Source organism: Patagioenas fasciata, chromosome 1 (assembly GCF_037038585.1).
Source record: "Patagioenas fasciata isolate bPatFas1 chromosome 1, bPatFas1.hap1, whole genome shotgun sequence".
Classification (NCBI taxonomy): domain Eukaryota; kingdom Metazoa; phylum Chordata; class Aves; order Columbiformes; family Columbidae; genus Patagioenas; species Patagioenas fasciata.
In genome coordinates this window covers 191,620,305-191,638,827 of record NC_092520.1, presented here as the reverse complement: position 1 = coordinate 191,638,827, position 18,523 = coordinate 191,620,305, and the positions used below count along the sequence as shown (strand labels likewise).

General features: G+C 42.6%; 1 protein-coding gene across 1 annotated transcript; it reads right to left on the bottom strand.

Moving 5' to 3' along the window:
• Positions 1-647: 647 nt before the first annotated feature.
• Positions 648-15,508, bottom strand: LOC136098943 (hyaluronidase-4-like). Its single transcript, XM_071804571.1, is given in 8 exon segments — positions 648-706; positions 5,998-6,085; positions 8,117-8,168; positions 8,170-8,240; positions 8,242-8,453; positions 8,456-8,839; positions 8,842-8,944; positions 15,449-15,508. Coding segments are annotated over 8 exon segments (1,029 nt in total).
• Between the last annotated feature and the right edge of the window lie 3,015 nt (positions 15,509-18,523).

The following is an 18,523-nucleotide window of genomic DNA, read 5'->3' as shown; positions in this document are numbered from 1 at the left end:
GCTGTGATAATTAAGAATTACAATTCTCCATGTAACTGAGGTTTGGGGTTCTTTCTCTGAATGCAGAATAGCAGAGGAGCACTTGAAAAAAACTGAGTCACGGCAAGAAAAAAAGAACTCTCTGTGGAAAGAAGCAATATGACAGAGCTGGTTTGTGCCTTGTAAAAAGGCATTGCACCCCTGCCTAAAGAGGAATTGTGGCCCAGTATTAAACCAAGGCTTATGTGCCTGGACTGATAGTAAGGTGGGAAATAGGGTCCTCTGACCAAAACTATAATCTCCAATAACGTCTGTCCAAGGGCTACTTACCACAAACCAGCTAAACCCCACTGCACCTGAAATGGTCTTCAGGAGCTGCCCTCTCCTGTGATGGGTTAGCTTCAGATTTAATTGTCCCACTTGAGTGGATATATTGGGTGGGAGAAATCTGGGTCTGTGTACCTGGATGCATGTTTGGATACCAAGGGATATCATAACATTTATATAAGATGCATCAATCTATTACAGATAGTTGCTAATTTAACATATTTGCAGAAGAGTTTGAAATTTGGTTTTGTAAAACACGAATTCTCTTTGCCATCGCTTAGTTACTATGAGAAGATGTGACCTTAACAAAGACAGCAAAAAGGGTCAAAACTAACATCTGATCAAATGCCGCTCAGAAAACTTTGAGACATTTTATTTCCTATTAGCATATCCTTCAGTCCTACAGTACAAGCAGAATATCAAATGAATCATTTTTACACCTTTCTTTTGAAAAATCCACCACAATCAGCTCTGTGATTTTAACAAGCCATTTTTTTCTGAGAAAGACATTCCACCAAGAAAAAAAATCAATGAAAATATCTCTAGTTTTTTTCACTATAAAAATATGTCTTAGAATATTTTTAGTAGATCTCCTGCATTTGTTTTTCGAAAGAAACAGCATGAATTTCTCCTTTTTTTTTTTCTTTTAACGAAAGATCATTCTAAACTCAATTTATTTCTTATTGATTGGCTGTGGTTTAGTCACAGTCTCCCCTAACTTAAATGGAGTTTAAAATATTTCTTTCTACAATGGACTTCTGTCAAAAAAATAAAATGAAATTCTTCTGATGCCTTCAAAAGCACCATTAAGAGTCTTTTTTCACCTTACAATCGTTTGTTTAACATAGTTATTATGATAATAATTCACTGAGCTTATTATATGAGGATAATAGCATGTGTTTGAAGAATGAAAAGCTGCTAAGTACAAAATCACAAAGGTCTAAGCCGGGTGGGATCTTTAAGGTTCTGGGACAAAGGAATGGTGGAGACCAGTGGAAGTTGGATGATGTGTTTCAAATGTTTGCCTAGGTCAAAGAGAAAAGAGCAGGGAATGCAGCATCGGTCTCATAGGTCCCTTATTTGTCTTACAGCTACTTGTCTATTCTCTTTTGAGCTACAGGGATTCTAATGTAAAGACAATTATCATGTATATATGTGTGTATATGCATATTTTCATGTATACTCTTTAAACCAAAATTATTTAGAATTGTTTCATTCAAACAAATTCTCATTCAAGAATACTTAACCCCTGGGAAACTGGGAAGCTGAGAAGCTGGGGCTTCATGGAGTGCCCTGGAGACATGGTGGATATTCTTTCTATTCATTGTCATCTCTGAAAGAGCATTCTTCTCCCTGAAGACTTAAAGGAAATGCCTGGGAGACCTTCCACCCTCTCCAGAGGACGGCTGTACTCTTCACTGGGTTAAGACCTGGCTGGATGGCTGGACCCAAAGAGTTGTGGTGAGCATAGTCAAACCCACTTGGTGGCCAGTCACAGTGGTGTTACCCAGGGCTCAATATATGGGCCAGTTGTGTTTAATCTCTTTATCAATGATCTGGATGAGGGGATTGGGTGCACCCTCAGTCAGTTTGCAGATGACACCAAGTTGTGTGGGAGTGTTGATCTGCTGGAGGGTTCGATGGCCATACAAAGGGGCCTGGACCAGCGGAAAAGGACCTGAGGGTGTTGGTCAAGAGCTGGCTGAACATGGGTCAGCAGTGTGCCCAGGTGGCCAAGAAGGCCAACAGCATCCTGGCTGGTATCAGGAATAGTGTGGCCAGCAGGACTAGGGAAATGACCATCCTCTTGTACTCAGCACTGGTGCAGCCCCACCTTGAATACTGTGTTCAGTTTTGGGCCCCTCATCATGAGAAGGACATTGAGGTGCTGGAGAGAGTTCAGAGGAGGGCAGAAAGGCTGCTGAGAGGTCTGGAGCACAAGCCTTATGAGAAATGGCTGAGGGAACAGAGGCTGTTTAGCCTGAAGAAAAGATGGCTGAGGGGAGACCTTCTTGCTGTCTACAACTGCCTGAAAGGAGGTTGTAGCATTGAGGGTGTTGGTCTCTGCTCCCAAGTAACAGGTGACAGGATGAGAGGAAAGAGCCTCAAGATGCACCAGGGAAGGTTCAGATTGGATATTAGGAAAAATTTCTCCACAGGAAAAATTTCTCAACCAGTGGAATAGGCTGCCCAGAGAAGTGGTTGATTCACCATCCCTGGAGGTGTTTAAAAGACATATAGACAAGGTTCTTAGGAACTTGGTTTAGTGCTAAAGTTAGGTTATGGTTGGACTTGATAAGCTTAAGGGTCTCTTCCAAATAAAATTATTCTATGATTCTATTCTACAATTCTATGATTCTATGATCTTACAATGGCAGTGGGACTTAAGTTTATTGTCAGAGACGAGAAACTTGCCTGGTCCTTGTTGATTGCATCTTTATATTAGCCATGGGATACTTTCATTAACTGTAAATTTAAAAGTCATTGAAGTATTGTCATAGATTCAGGATGGAAGTAGACCTGGTGAAGATGGAGTTCCTGCTCTCAGCACTACTTATAAATTTTATTTTATGTAGTTACGACATTAAAAAAAAAAAACCACACACAACACAAAGAGAGCTTTTGTTGTTAGATTAGAATATATACATTCCTTTCTCAGTAAAGATACTACTCAACAGAGTATGGTTTGTCCTTTTTCTTTCCTGTCTCCTGACTCTTTCATTCCTTTCTATCTCATGGATGCCTCAAAGCATGAACACTTCATCATGCAGGACATGAAAGAGGAAAATATGGGCTTGAATTCACTGAAATGGCAAAGAAACTAGAACCTTCGTCTCATCTTTCATTGTCTGTGAGAATGCTCTATCCAGTATGCCATCCAGTAAGAGGTAGCTATGGGTAGACTCTTTCTCTCTTTACAAAGGGAAGAAGTGAATCTTGTGGCATTTTTTTTTTCGGTAGTAGCAGACTTCTGCTGTCCTGATTGTGGCTGTCAGCTGGGCAGAAACCTAGCTTATAGAATCCTAGAGAGCCTAATCTCAGAAGATGGGATCAAGAGCCAGACATGTTCCTATGGTCTGTGCATTTTTGACTCAGTCTTCAAGATGCCCCACTCTCTCCATGCCTTATGGACATTAGACCTTAGGGCACAGCTGCAGGGTTTGAATTATGTTTGGGACCATGACACGTCTAGTCCCCAGCTGCAGAACATGTGAGAATTTTTGTTGGATTCACTCTACCATCCCTCTTGTCTGGCTGAAACCAGCCCTTTGACTAAGCAGTAGTTCAAGAAGACTCACCAAATGCAAAAGAAGCAGGCAGAACGCTGCAAATCTTCTGGTGAGACAGAGTCTGCAGAGCTCTCTGAATGGTCATCAGCAACTTCCTCCAGTCAGTTCCTTCATAGCCCTGATAACAGTGGCAGATAAATGTCTCTGCCATTACTTCCAGATCTTCATTTGATATTTGTCCTCACATATTAAGTCCTTGGTCCTCTGAAGCATTCGTCTGGAAGCTTTTAGAATTCAACTGTAGATATGTCCAGGCTCTCCAGGTTCTTTGCACACGTCATCCATTGTCCTGACAAAGATGCCTACTGCACAACTCGGCTGCTGCTGTCTCATTGATGATGTAGGGTCCTAGTTTAGCATCAACAAAATTTTGCATTTCTGTGCAGTCACTCTGTAAGTGTTAGAAAATATTTTCTTAGCTGTCATGAAACTAGTTACTCTATTTTTTTTTTACGTTCTGAAAAATATGCAACATATAAGCAGCCTGCACTAATTAATTCATTCAGGACAACTTAAATTTGCATGATTTAAAGTATTTTTAGGGAGTTTCTGCAGAAAATGTAACCCAGTTGAGGTGCAAAAGGCTTTAGCAACTTGGATCCCTCAGAAAACACCACAGTCTGTAGATTCCCAGAATCACAGAATCACAGAATGTTAGGGATTGGAAGGGACCTCAAACGATCATCTAGTCCAATCCCTCTGCCAGAACAGCAACATCTAGATGAGGCTACACAGGAATGTGTCCAGGTGGGTTTTGAGTATCTTCAGAGTAGGAGACTCCACAACCTCCATGGGCAGCCTGTTCCAGTGCTCTGTTACCCTCACTGTGACGAAGTTTCTTCTCAAAACCTTCTGTGTTCCAGTTTATACCCATTGCCCTTTGTCTTACCATTGGTTGTCACTGAGAAGAGCCTGGCTCCATCATTGTGACTCTCACGCTTTACATGTTTATAAACATTAATGAGGTCACCTCAGTCTCCTCTTCTCCAAACTAAAGAGACCCAACTCTCTCAGCCTTTCCTCATAAGATAGATGCTCCACTCCCTTAGTCATCTTTGTTGCCCTGCACTGGACTCTCTCCAGCAGTTCCCTGTGCTTCTTGAACTGAGGGGCCCAGAACTGGACACAATATTCCAGGTGTGGTCTCACCAGGGCAGAGTAGAGGCGAAGGAGAACCTTTCTCGACCTACTAACCACCCCCTTTCTAATACACCCCAGGATGCCATTGGCCTTCTTGGCCACAAGGGCACTGTGCTGGCTCATGGTCATCCTGCTGACAAAGAAGCCATGGTGTACACTAGAAACACAAGTGATGACAGTGTGGCTGTGTGGCAAGACTGTGGGGATCTGGAGGTGATACTCCAGGGGCTTGGGTTTGTGACTTGACTGAGTTGGAAAGAAATTCACTCTCCTATTCGCATTGACTCTGACAGAAACCACAGCCAAAGTTTTGCAGAAAAATTGCTGAAGTAATTGATTTTGCTGAGGAAAACTGAACACTTATTTTCAGCCATTCATTTTCATGCTGGCTGGGCTTTCTATACTATCTGCCAGGAGAAAAGCAGCCCAGAACACCCATTTCACACAGCTTCAAGGATAAAGTCTTTTCTCATGTCAAATTTTGATGTGTGGCTGTCCTCTACGATGAGAGGAAATGGCCTCAAGTTGTGCCAGGGAAGGTTCAGATTGGATATTAGGAAAAATTTCTCCGTAGAAAGGGTTGTCAAGCAGTGGAACAGGCTGCCCAGGGAAGTGGTTGAGTCACCATCCCTGGAGGTGTCTGAAAGATGTATAGATGAGGCTGTTAGGGACGTGATTTAGTGCTAGAGTTAGGTTATGGTTGGACTCAATCATTCTATGATTCTGTGAAAGCTCTAGGACATGATGGAGCCTTATAAATCAATCTTTGATTTTAATGTGGCTAGGTCTGATATCACATAATACAAAGCCTCTCCATCTGATCTCAACAGCCTGCTTCATTTTACTTCCTCACACACAAGCATAGTGTTCTCATAACCTGACAAATTGCTGGGCACCACTGGTACACCTAATCTGGTGTGACTGATGTGCTAATCAGGCTCTAGATGATGTCCTAGTGTTTTATCCAGCTGGAAAGAAATATGACCAGGATGATAATTATTGAGAAAATGTCTTCCAGTGCCTGGTGTTAGCCATTGGCTTCCTTCCCTGCCACTGGTTGCCTGTGAGCCTCACAAGACCTTGTTGAACCAGGAAGAACAGACCATGTCCCATGGTCATCCTGACTGGGGGACAGCAAAGACTAGTTGAGCAGTCAGCTCTGCTAGTACCAAGTACTCAGAACTGATGCAGTCAGGCAGTGTCTATTAACAGGATAAAATTAGAGTCTTATACATTGCATTTAAATCAGGCACAGGCTTACCTCTGAAGGAAGTTAAATTCATATTCAGACAAATAATAATATCTGCAGATCCCAGAGAACTCTCTCCAACACTGCTAACAAGATCTTGCTACAGCGAAGAGTAAAGACATCACTGTCAGACTAATTCAGCATTTTGCAGCCTTTCTAAAGTAATCCAGTGGTTTGTTTTGTGGCTGTGCCTCACACTACATTTTCTTTTCATTCTGGTCCCTATGAACTGTATTTTATTATGGCTAAAGGTTTGTTGTCTAGAGTAAAAGATTATTAAACAAAAATTGCGAAGTTGAGTACTGCCTGAGATGTTGGTAATAAGCAAGTGAGCAAACGCTGAGAAAAAAATGCATTTTAATTTACTTTTATGCAAAATTTAATTATAATTGTTGGATATCTCATCAATTACTAGAGGCAACTCAAATCTTTTCATTAAAATGGGATTTTTAACATGAGAATCCCCTGAAGGATTCCCTCCATTCTGTTTTTGCTGATAAGGGGAAGGAGAGCACAATTCTGCTATGTCAATCAGCTGTTTTCCAGTCCCTCACCAGTTCGAAAGCTGTGATTCCAAAGGCATGCATTGTTCTTTCTGCTTTCCCTAGGAGCTCACTCAGATTCTTATAAAAACCTTAGAAAAAGAACCTGTAAATAGGCACATTCTATAGGAGGGAAATTGTCAGCGTTGCACAACCTTAAATGAAAGGCAAAACACAACACTTTGGGAATCTTGAGAATTTCAGTTTCAATTTTTGTGCTATTTCTAGGTTTGTTTCAGATAGATATCTTTCACTTTACCTTTTCCTCATATCACAGACTGTAAGGAGAGGATATTTGGTGCTTGGAAGTTTATCTTTTATTTGAACAGGGATTATGGACCAGCAACAAGTGAATTACTATACCACAAGCACTGAAGATGAAAGACCTTTAATATGCAAGTGACTCCTTAGACATCATCGTTGATTTAAGGGAGATGGAGGGTCACAGCAAATCAAAAATCAAAGGAGAAAAACTTCACAGGAGTTAATTGCCTGAAGGGGAAAAGAGGTGGAAACCGGGCATCATGTGGCAAAGGGGCTGCACACCAGCCTGCAACAGTTATTGATCTATTCTCTTCTTGCAAAACTAAGGAAAGGCAAGCTGGATGAAACCATGAAAGCAGGTGTCTCTACCTCCCTTAAAACCTAAGAACAGGCTTTTTCCTTCGAGACAGAGAAGCACAGCCCCTTACTGGGAAATGTAGCGAGTGGTGGCAGTGGTAGGAGAATAGTGGGACCTAATAGGAGAGGGAGTTAATGCCCTTTCCCAGGCAAGGTACCAGCTTCAGACTCTGTACCTGGGCTGGAAGACTAAACATAGCCTTTAAAAATTGAAAACAGCTCACTTGCTAAACTCTGAAACACAGAAACTGAGACCTGCATCTACCAAGCACAGCCACTGTCTGCAGCGAAGAAAGAAGCCAGGGCTCTGGCAGGTTATGCTGCTTTTTCACAGGCAACCTACTGTTTTCTTCATCCAGTTTCTGATAGCATGTCCAGAATCATATAAAGAAGGACTAGGATAAGGCACTTATCTTGAAGACACTTGTGTGTGTGTGTTCAGCTGATGTGAGCAGTACTCCTTGGTTCTGCTGGACCATCTGCCAGCTCTGAGGTAGATACAGGACTAAATTAAATGCTTTTGAGATAGGTGCATGCAGAAAGACTGCTGGTTTCAATTTCCCATTCTGATGTAACACTGAGTAAGTTGCTAACATCTCTGCCTCAGTTTCCCTTCTATAAAAGGGGCAGCTATCTGCATATTAGTGATTGCATACGTAGGCAGAAGAAAGTATATCAGGGAGAATTAATGTATGAACTGCTTTCTACATACTACATCAAATTGCTGAAATCCTTTAAGCTATTCAAATGCATGTTTGAGTATAGCCTAGTGAGGAATTCAAGAAAAAAAAAAAAAAAAGTATTTGAGGCCGCATTTTTTCTTTGGAACATTGAGCTCTTTAAAGCATGTGGATAATTAACATGAACCAGCAGAGCTGGCCCAAGTAGGAGGTTCTCCATCCTGATGCACCATCTGTAAGAATGGTTAAAGCGTAAATGCAGCCCACATTGTTCCAGCAAAAGCTTACCACAGAGAGAAATAAAAAGGGTTCATCTCTATAACCTAGTGAAGTATATAGTATAATCTTGGACTGTCAAGGAGGAAATCCTTATGGATTCATTCAACCTAAACTGAGAAAAGTGCAAAATATTTTTGAGCATTTGAAAGGGGTTTCCTGATGTCAAAGGAAGGACATAGGGCTGCACTGCTATCCCAGAGCAAAGAAGGTTCTTTGTTTCTCAGAACTTCACTCTTTGTGCAAGAACCAGTGCAGTTCTGATCACGGAAATTGTATTTATGATGACCAGGGTATAAACAGTATCCCCATAGGCTCTTTGGTCTGATTTTCACTCCTCATGCTAACTGGCTAAATGTTCGACATAATTTGCTGAAATATTCCCTTCCACTTCGGTTATGAGTTTCCTGGACTTTCTTCTGTAGGTATCTTTTGCATCCCAGTTGCAGGCCCACTGAGATCTCCAGTGCTCCCATTCTATTACAGATAATCCACTGAAGTCCTTGGCTGGGATGCTACAGATGTTTTTTTCCAGATGAGTTTGGAATTTGAAGTTCTAGGGTAGGCCACCATTAACAGGGACTTCCTGTGATGTGTACCAAGGATAACAGCCAAGCCTATTAAAATAAAACATGGTTGCGTTCTGCCCTCTTGCTTTAGCTAACAGGCTTCCAATAATACAGAGTATTTTCAGGTTCAGTACAACATCATGGCTCAGGGAGCTAAGATCTGTCAGTTGTTCCAGGTGGCTATGCAAGGTGTCCTCTCCCAAACTGGTGGTCGGGCTGGTTTCATTGCAAGGGAAGTCCAGATGGGCACTGTGCCAAGCCATGCCAGGGGCTGAAATGCGAACAATACATAACACCGTCCCATTTTCAGGCAGTACTTTCATGACTTAAGACACAACACTAAGAGACAACTTTAGGACAATCTCCCAGTTTGTCTGTAGAACACAAGAGAAGAGGCATTAGTGCTTGTTCCATATATAGCTATACAAATTGTTATCAGCCACTTCTAAGATATCTACCATGGAGGAACAAAGTAAGCACAATCTAACCCCAAAAAAAGGAGAAAGATTCACAGATGTAGTAAAACAGTGTAAGTCTGTGGAAGTCAGGGTTAACACAGTTGCTTGTCTTATCTGTCCAAGTGTTACTGAAATCACCAAGGATGTTGCCATCACTTCAGTGGGCCAAGGGACATCTTAGTGGCTGTGGCTGTTGCAGCTGGAGAGGTTGACAAAAAAACTGTTTGTTTATTCTTCAAGCTTTCTCAGCAACAACAAAGATAACTATAAAATCAATCCTTGGCTTTTATCACCATCTTCACAGCTTCATGAAGATCCCTGACCTGTCTAGTATAGCGCTAGCCAGAGATACTCCAAATAGCTCTAAACAAGCAAACATATTTCATTGTCATTGTGTAGCACCATAAAGGGATAAAAGTTCAAACCCCTGACAGCAATAAAGCAGATAGAGGAAAGCTTGCTCTGAGCTATTTATTAGCATGGCTGCAATATCACATGGAGCTAGTGCCTTCCAGACCAGCTCTGTCAGCTCTGCAGGTCACTGTGCTGTGCAATGTGGACCTTGATGCTAAGGCCTGTGGCCACTGCTACAAGCAGAATCATTAGTCAAAAGGTCACTGCTGATTATGTGTGTATGAAGCAGAAAAGGAGCCAGATGTACAGCAAAACTTACATACTTCACTTATACATAAGAGAGAGAGAGACTTACATGGCCTCCAACTCCAGGCTGTCCCCTGCATTCAAAACCCTGGGGAAATCTCACAAAACTGTTCGGTCAACCATCAGGAATGATAATGGATTTGTATTTGAGTCATACTTGTTCTTCTCCCTCAATCCTTTCCTAACTATTTATCTCTTCTGGGAGTGTAACCTGTTGGAGATGAGGATCATGGGTGTTGAATGGGCAGCCAAACTATTACAAATACTAATGGCAATAGCACATCTATGTTTTCCTTTCTTTTTCTCAAAACAAACAAAAGAAAGCAATCAGGAATATCTATGCATCTGCAGTGCTTTTATAGACCTCCCCACTCCTTCATTTCTTTGCTATTTTAGGGTAGGACTAGCATGACCTGATTTCAGGTACCCACAGCAAAAATATTAACATCCAAGACAGTCAACCTAGGTACTTTTAATAAGCCATGAATGCTTTTAGGATACAGTCATCTTACAGTCTGAGACATCAGTGTCCAAGATGTGCATGTTCCTCCTGCTGAGCAGGCAGGTAGCCCACAAGACCAATGCAATGCGGTGTAGACAGTTCAGTACTCAGCATTTCATCAGAGAAGTCTCACCCCATGAAGCTCTAAATACTTTACATTTAGTGAAAACGAGAGCCAGGTTTTCCAAACCACTACCCACATTTCCACAAGTGTCCTATCAGCATTAACGGGCCTTTTGGAAAATGGTGTTAATGAAAATCAACCTGATTTGCTGAATGTCTCTCAGAAAGTATATACCATACCAAGAAATCAAACTCAGCAAACCCACTCCGGCTGGTCAGCATTAGAGGCCAAACTGAATTTTCTCATGAGAAGCTGGAAGCTGGTGGGTTGGCTCTTGTAAGGAGACAAGCAAACAAAGGAACAAAGGACTGGCTTTAGAGAGTCAGGCTTGCTGCCTCACCTCCCCCAGAGGGATGGAGTGAAGGGATGTGGGGCTCTTGCCAGCCCAGCAGTTCTGCCCCTTACTCCAACCCGTGTGGGGATCACCATGTGCTTCTGGCTTTCCAGGAGGGCTGCACGGAGGCTGCAGCAGCAGTGCCCAGCACTTTGCTCTGCTTTGCCTACAACAAACTGGGAAATGCGGAGACTTTGCTGTGCTGGTGTATGATCGCTGAGCGCTGCTCTCACAGTTCACAGAGAATCAGAGTTGTAAGAAAATCCTGGCAGAGGGCAGCAAATCCCTACAATTATTATTATTATTTTTAAATTGCAGCATGTGATTCTAAACCGCAGGATGCTGAGTTCCCCCTGTGAGAGCTGTACCACCCTCCTGCCCCTCTGCTCCCGTGCCTGTCACAGTCTGGATGGGGAGATGTCACTAGCTGGACTGGACACATCCCTGCTGTGTTTTGCTCCCGGTTTCAGGGAGCACTTCCAACACAGGATCTGTGTCACTTGGCACAACACAGCAGCCACTTGTGCCGTGGGGCACCTTGTGGCATCACCCGGTGCACCACAAACCCTGGAGCAGGCAGAGCCAGTGCTGCCCAGCCAGGCTGCCCCAAACCCTGTGGGGCTCACGGGAGCTGCTCTTGCTGGGCTGTGCCCACTGTTGGGAAGTGGGGAAGCTCAGTACTGCCCACGCGGTGGGTCTGCACATCCCCCATTGGGCAGGGCTGGGGTGTAATTAGCCCTGTGCTTTACTGTGTGCTGGAGATACTGGTTTGCTGCCCCAAGGCCCTCTGAGCTGACACATAGGAAAGGCGGTATCAGCAAGCTGAAAATAATAATGGATAATGAATGATGATGACTGTGATGATTATAACAGTAGTAGTAGTAGTAATAATAATAATAATGGTTATTGAAGACTGCAGGAAAGCAGCAGACCACGCCGCCCTTCCAAGAGAAACTTGTCATGAGGGACTTAACACAGATATTTGTAGTTGCTCTATTGTTAAGGAGAAAACAGTTACTATTTTACATTCTGTGTGAGGGCAAATCACTGAGGTTTACTGGGTGCTGAGTTTATTCCATTTGATGCATTTAACCATCACACAAGCATGCACATACTCCATCTGGAAGCAGGTTTTGAAGTCACTCGTTTGCAGCATGCAGGAAGGATGCCTTGTGTTCGAGCTCCACTTGATATTTTTCCCTTTGCACAGGCTTCTCAAATTTTCTTCCAGTTGTGTAAGATTGCACCATGCTAAAAAGTTTGCCTTCTCTTTTTGCTAGGTATTTCTTTCATTTGTATCTGTCATAGTTGAAAAGAAATGGAATTAATGTATCCAGTTATATCCCTCCTGCTAATTGTATTTTTCTCTGTAAACCAAGGCAACTCAGAGGCAACCCGTCTTGGTGCCTAGCTGACACTGAAAATGCACAGTGGGCAGCAATTCCCGACAAAGAGAATGTGGAAATCATATTCCTTTATTAGACAGGAAACAGCTCTAGCTAAGACTAAGCAAAGTCAGCTTAAAACAGGCAGTTCTGAATTGAATAGACAATCCTTGAACCAGATCACAGGATACTGCTGAAAAAAAAATAGCTGGCTAAATGATAAGAAAAAGACTAAGCATTAATCAGATGATATAAACCCCGTATCCCTCTCCCTCACTTAATCTAGAGCTGAGCAACATACTTTCAAGCTTTGGCATTTGTCTTGTAACAAAAATCCTGCCCCAGTGACATTACATTATTTGCATCAAGGGATTAGAAAAATTACAAGTGATGAATAAAGATGATGATCTTTTCTCCTGTATGGTTAACACTGTAAAAACACTATGATATTGACACAGCACAACCTTGATGGGCTTAAAACAGTCTGCCTCAACAGGCAAGGCGACCGCCAAATACCCTTATCGAAGATGTGTGGTTTTTGAAACAAGACTTTCACACCCAGAGAGATCCAATAAAAACCCTGCACTTTTACAGAATAATCCCTTTGTCGACTTTTTATCAGCAAAGCAAAAGTTTATACACTCAGAACTCTGATGAGCTGGAACAAGTTTTGTCCAGTTGAAGTTTTGCTGTCAGCAGCAAATCTCGCTCTTGTGTCAGTTCTGGATTTGGAGGCAATGTGCTCGGAGGCTGCTGATGGAGGAGATGACCCTGAGAGCCACAGAGCTTCCAGCAGCCTGAAGGAGGACGGTATGGGAGGATGCATTGCTGCCATCCACTGCCTTCCCTCATATGGGAGTCACAGGATGGATTTTGACACTCTTGGTTTAGCACCTATTTGAAATATATTGAGGTAACTCACAGGTTTAGTAGATTAATTCTAGTAATGCTTAATTTACAGCTGATAAATAAGGTGATTTAAAATAATTCAATGGAATTTGTTGTAATCAAAACAGTGACTTGATTAAAGATGTGACAATGGAAGGGTCATATTATACTTACAAAGAGATTAATCAAATTATATGCACATAAGCACACATGTAAATATGGGGTAAAACACATACATACAGCATTATAAATCACACACACTAGCACACTAATCCATGGATATGTGAATATATCTGTAAGTATGTGCAGGTATACCTATTACTATAATTTCCCTCTTGAGTTTAGGGAATTACCTATTTTAATGCAACATTCTCAAGGTGCAATTCATCAAGACTCGAGAGATCTTTGCTGTCAGACTGCAAAGAGTTAGTCCTTTGGAACCCTGTGAAATCTTTAGTAGATGATTATCGAATTTTCATGAAATCAGCTTGTTCAGGCATCCTCATAAGAGGAAGGTTCTGGTCACAGCCCTCTGTGATCCAGGAGAGCTCAAAAGGGTCTCACTTTAGGATCACCACTTGTAGGGTCACAAGATCATTGACTTTTAGTCAGTAAAATTCCACTCTGTCGACAATTAGGATGAGGTAATTTCTGGTGCTTTCCACCATTTGTCTACATCCAGAACTTTTCAGATTGTAAAGTTCTGGTACCATCCTGCTCGGGCTAGGATCCAGGTAGCAGGTGTGTTAGGTTGCCAGGAGTAACTGACTGTTGCCGCCTTTCTCAGGCAGAAGGGAGGTCTTTTCCTGTACGGGAGGAACTCCAAGAACACCAAGGGAGTGCCGCGATTGAGAGACGGGACGCAGTTTGATGCAAACTAAATGTCCGCTTTATTAGTGTACTTCACATACATTTATACTTTTCCTCAGAAATGTGCTCCGAGCTGATCGGTGTTTCTGTTACCGTGTTACAGGCTGATTGGTCTACACAGTACACTGGACATTCACAGACTGGCTGATGCTAAGACATTTTCTTAAACAGTTACTACCTTAACTCAAGCAATCTTCCCTGTGCAAGAACAAGAGTCCCTCTTTTACAGGACAACCTTATTAACTTGTGAACCTTGTCTAAACATAGAATCAACACTCTCTATTCCTTCTAAGTAAGGTTCTTGCCTTTATCCTTCCCATGGCCTGTGACCAACAAGTTCCAGCACATCTCCTTTTACCAATTGATAAGTGCTGGGAGTTTTGCTGAGGCCAGCCAAATCCTGTCCCACAAGGGAGTGCCTTGGTTCTTTGTCTCACTGCACTTGCATAATGGGAGTTGCTGTCCCTGGCATGCCCTGTTTGTCAGAGTATCCAGGTGCCTGAATGGCCCAGGCAGGGGGGTTGCAACCACCTCAGAGGGGACTCATTACACCAGGACATCCTTTAGCAATTTGCCTCAACGACATTTTGCAAAGTATCTCTGTTATGTAAGTAAAAGCAGGGAGCTGAATATTCAGCATAATGAATAATAAAAATGGTGCAGGACCTCACCTCACCATTATCTGACTGACCCAGTGACACTGATGCATTATTATAGCTGAGATTCTAACTGCCAAACTGCCAAGGGATATTTTATAGTGTGTCAAATTTAGGGCAGAGCACCCTCAAAATGCTACGAATTACACTATGCATCTGTTGCAGCAGAGCTATTTCCCACAGCACCTCTAAGGAATAAGCTATAATTCAGCATTTTAACATATGTGTGGTATGTTGGAAAGCAGATACTTGTTATGATGAAAATTTAACTTACTATAATGAAAAATTGGGACTGCTGGACAGAGGAAAGCAGATTTTAGCAGACGACATGCAAGTCTGTGTGGAGGTCATCAGGACGGTCATCTGGTCTCTATCATCTCAGTCACTTTTGCTACCATAGTGGACTTTTCTTATGATGTACTGGAGAACACTTGTGTTCTGGTGGCCGACTAGGTAGATGAACTCCTGAATATGGAAAGTAAAGAAAATTGATCAAGTGTCCTTATGCTATTTACTTCTCCCCCACTTAATGGTGCCTAGATGTCTCTCATCTATATACAATTACAGTTGACAGTTGTCCAGCCTAGGAGATTAGATTCATGCTTAGTCCTAGCAAAAAGGCAGATGGTTTGATGGATTGATTTAATGGCCCACAGAAACATCCATAACATCAGTCTTTATGTTTAGCTTGTACTTCCCTGATGCTCTTGATGCCAGTGACTGGGTCATTTTCTGGCATACACTGAAATAATCACAAAGCTTCTTTGGCCTATGCCCTGCCTGGCAAGGTTCTCAGTGCTACATACCACTATTTCCCATCTGTTTTAAACACAAAGCTTTTTCTAGTACCCTCCCCGCTTAACCTTTGCACTAGGAACTATATTTTGGATGTTTTTACCATAGAATCAACATAATGGCCTGGATCTGGAATAACCTGAGTGGTCTGCATTGCTACCATGTTGTCTTCATGTAATAGCATGTTAAAAAATCATACAGATTACACCACACGCAAAGCAACTACATTCACATTGTTTGAGGGAACATCAGCCTCCAGACATGAAGACAGTGTTCAGGATTGGGCTTAAGCTCTGACTCCCAGGATGCCCAGGTTTCCTGCCACATCACTTATTTATCTGTAGTTCAACATACCACCGGGACACATTCCTGTGTAGCCTCACCTAAGTGTTCCTGCTTCGGCAGGGGGATTGGACTAGATGATCTTTTGAGGTCCCTTCCAATCCCTAACATTCTGTGATACCCACACCGTGAAGAGCCACGTTTGGGATACATGTTCAGAGGCCCACAACACAGTGTAGCCAGACACCTGACTTCAAGATGTGTTAGAAAAAAAGCGGGAGCCCATTTTAAGGCATCAGAACTGCTTGGGGTGTCTCCTCCAGGGAGCTCCTGAGTACATGGTGCATCCATGCAGCACAGGCCAGATACAGGTTTCATGGCATGTCACTACCATCCTCTTTTTCCTACATTTCTGAGATTCCTGAGAGGAGAGATCAAATACCAACAGATCAGTTCTGTCTACTCTTATTCCTCATAGTATTTTAAATAATGTTGAACTGATTCTTTTAAGAAGTAGCTTTCCTCTCTGTCCATTTTCCTGATTCAGTTGTGTGGTAAACGCTAACTGAAAGCTAAATAAATGATGCTTGATGTTCTGAGCGTGTTCTTCTCACAAAAATTAAATAAAAGGTTAGCCTTGCACAATAGGAAGGAGTTGCCTCTCCTCCCACTGACTTTCCTGGGAGTCCAGAAGAGTTGCTTTGTATTTGCAGTAGGGTAAGACTGTGTCCCCAGACTGTGCAGAACAAAACTCCCCCACACACATACAGGAGTGATTACAGTTTGCACCCAGCACCAGCAGATTTGGTGACATTCCTTTCTTCCTACTCCTACAGATGTAACACAGCAACAAAAAAACCCCATTTGATTCTCCTCCTGCTCCCATCCAAAGCCGAGTATTACATTAGAACTAAATGTTATTGTTGGAGGAAATACAACAACTCAGTGTTGTCAGTGTAAGGGATTATTGCAATTATTTAAAGCCAGGAGTCATGTAAACCTCGGTAAGCCTCATGTATGGATGGAGAATTTGAACAAATGTGCTGAGCCTTGCTCAGTGGCCATGCCCCAGTGCAGCCTCTCCATCCAGCTCTCACCAGCCATCATACAACCTGCTGCTTCTCAGGGAGCACAGAGGGGATATTTTGAGGAACTGCTGCTGATTGTCCTTGCAGCAGCTGGTGAGTGCTGGGAGCCAATGGACTAATACCAGCCTAAAAGGAAAATCCAAGGGTGGAAAAAAAAACCAAACATCTTGTGCTTGGTTTTCAGCTACTGCAAATCAATAAAGATATACCAGCTTACGTCAGATGAGGTAGTGTACCTTTAAGAGTAGAGTAATGACAACAAAATTAAAATAGAAGATTTCATTCTGGAAAATCACAAATCAAATAGTTTCTGTCAAAACTGCGGTAACTCTGCCACTCAAATTTGGGTCTTCAATGCAGTCAGGTCAGTTTATTATTGGGTTTTAATCCAAATATACTCAAAGCTGAGTATTGCTGCTGAGATATGAACGCAGCAATGGTGCTTACACGTCACCATTCTTTCCAAATCAAGGTGCATCAGTGCCTGAATTCCTGCAGAGGCCCAGAGAGAGCTTGTCTTCTTTCTCCCTACTTCTAGATTTAGAAAAATTGTTATTTGTCCAAATTCTACAAAATAGAGTTTTGCACTGAGACTTAAGAATACTTGTCTGTGAAGCAGTCGAAAGATTCGGTATGGCTTCAGTTCATGCTTTAGCTAAGTAATGCAAGGCAGTCAGTCAGCATTGCTTACCACTGTAGGCACCCAAGGACTTTGAAGGATCTTTGTGCATGACTCGGTTTCACCAGGCTTGAAGAAGCACCTTTGACAGAGCTGCAAAGTGTCACCACTGGCCCTGCCAGTTTACATCTCACCTAGGGGCAGTGCCTCCCCCCACCTCCTACAGCAGCTGCTGAGGATGAGGAGGAGCAGGAGGAAGATCAGCATCGCCACTGGGGCCTGTGCTCTCCCATGTAGGGGATCCCTATAGCAAACCACCCCATCTTGGATCCCCATGCCCATGGATCCAAGGCAGCCCAGAGCGGGGATGGAGCATCTGTCATGAGCCTGTTTTAACATTGAGAACCTTGCGCTAAGCATTAAAATGCTTATATCGAAGTTCACTTCCATGAGGAAAGGCACAAGCAACTGTATACAGGGGCAGGGTAATAACACAAGGTGAAGGCAAGTGTCAGCTTAAGAAAACCCAGCTGCCCTCTGTGTGCGTGACCCACTGTGGCTGAGGAGTGAGGTGTCAGCCCCTTAGGGTTTCCATAGGATACCTTCCCCTACCAGTGGGAAATACAGGGAGAGTGGACACAAAGCCAAGGTAAGGAGAAACTTCAGTAAGGGAAAAAAATAAATACTTCTTGTTTTGCTCTGGAAACTCAGCACCTAAGTTAGCAATATAAAAAATGCTCTTAACAATCTGCTGTCTAATTGACTGAGAAGGTTATTACTAGCATAGAAACAAACATCATTTTTCTAGAAGCTGCCCACAAATGTCAGACTGCTTGACTGTCTGAGGAGAATAAGCAGGACTGATACTCTGGGCTGCTTTGCTTCTCACAGATATTGGAGAGCACCTTAAATAAAAGCCAGGAGAGTTCTTGCTGTAATGGAAAAATGAGAAAGGAGCTCTGACCCTTTCTGAGAAAACAAGCTGCCCGCATGTTAAATATCATCCTAGTCAAAAAAGTAAATAAAATGTCTGAAGAGGCCACATTTATTGTTGAAATAGGAGCAGCCACATGCACGAAGTTTAAAATATTGTCCTTTGAAATTATAGAAGTCTGCTTATTTTTAGCTTGTTAGGTGCTCTTAGCTTCCTGCATAAGCAGGGTTACATAACAGGCACAATCCGCAGAGC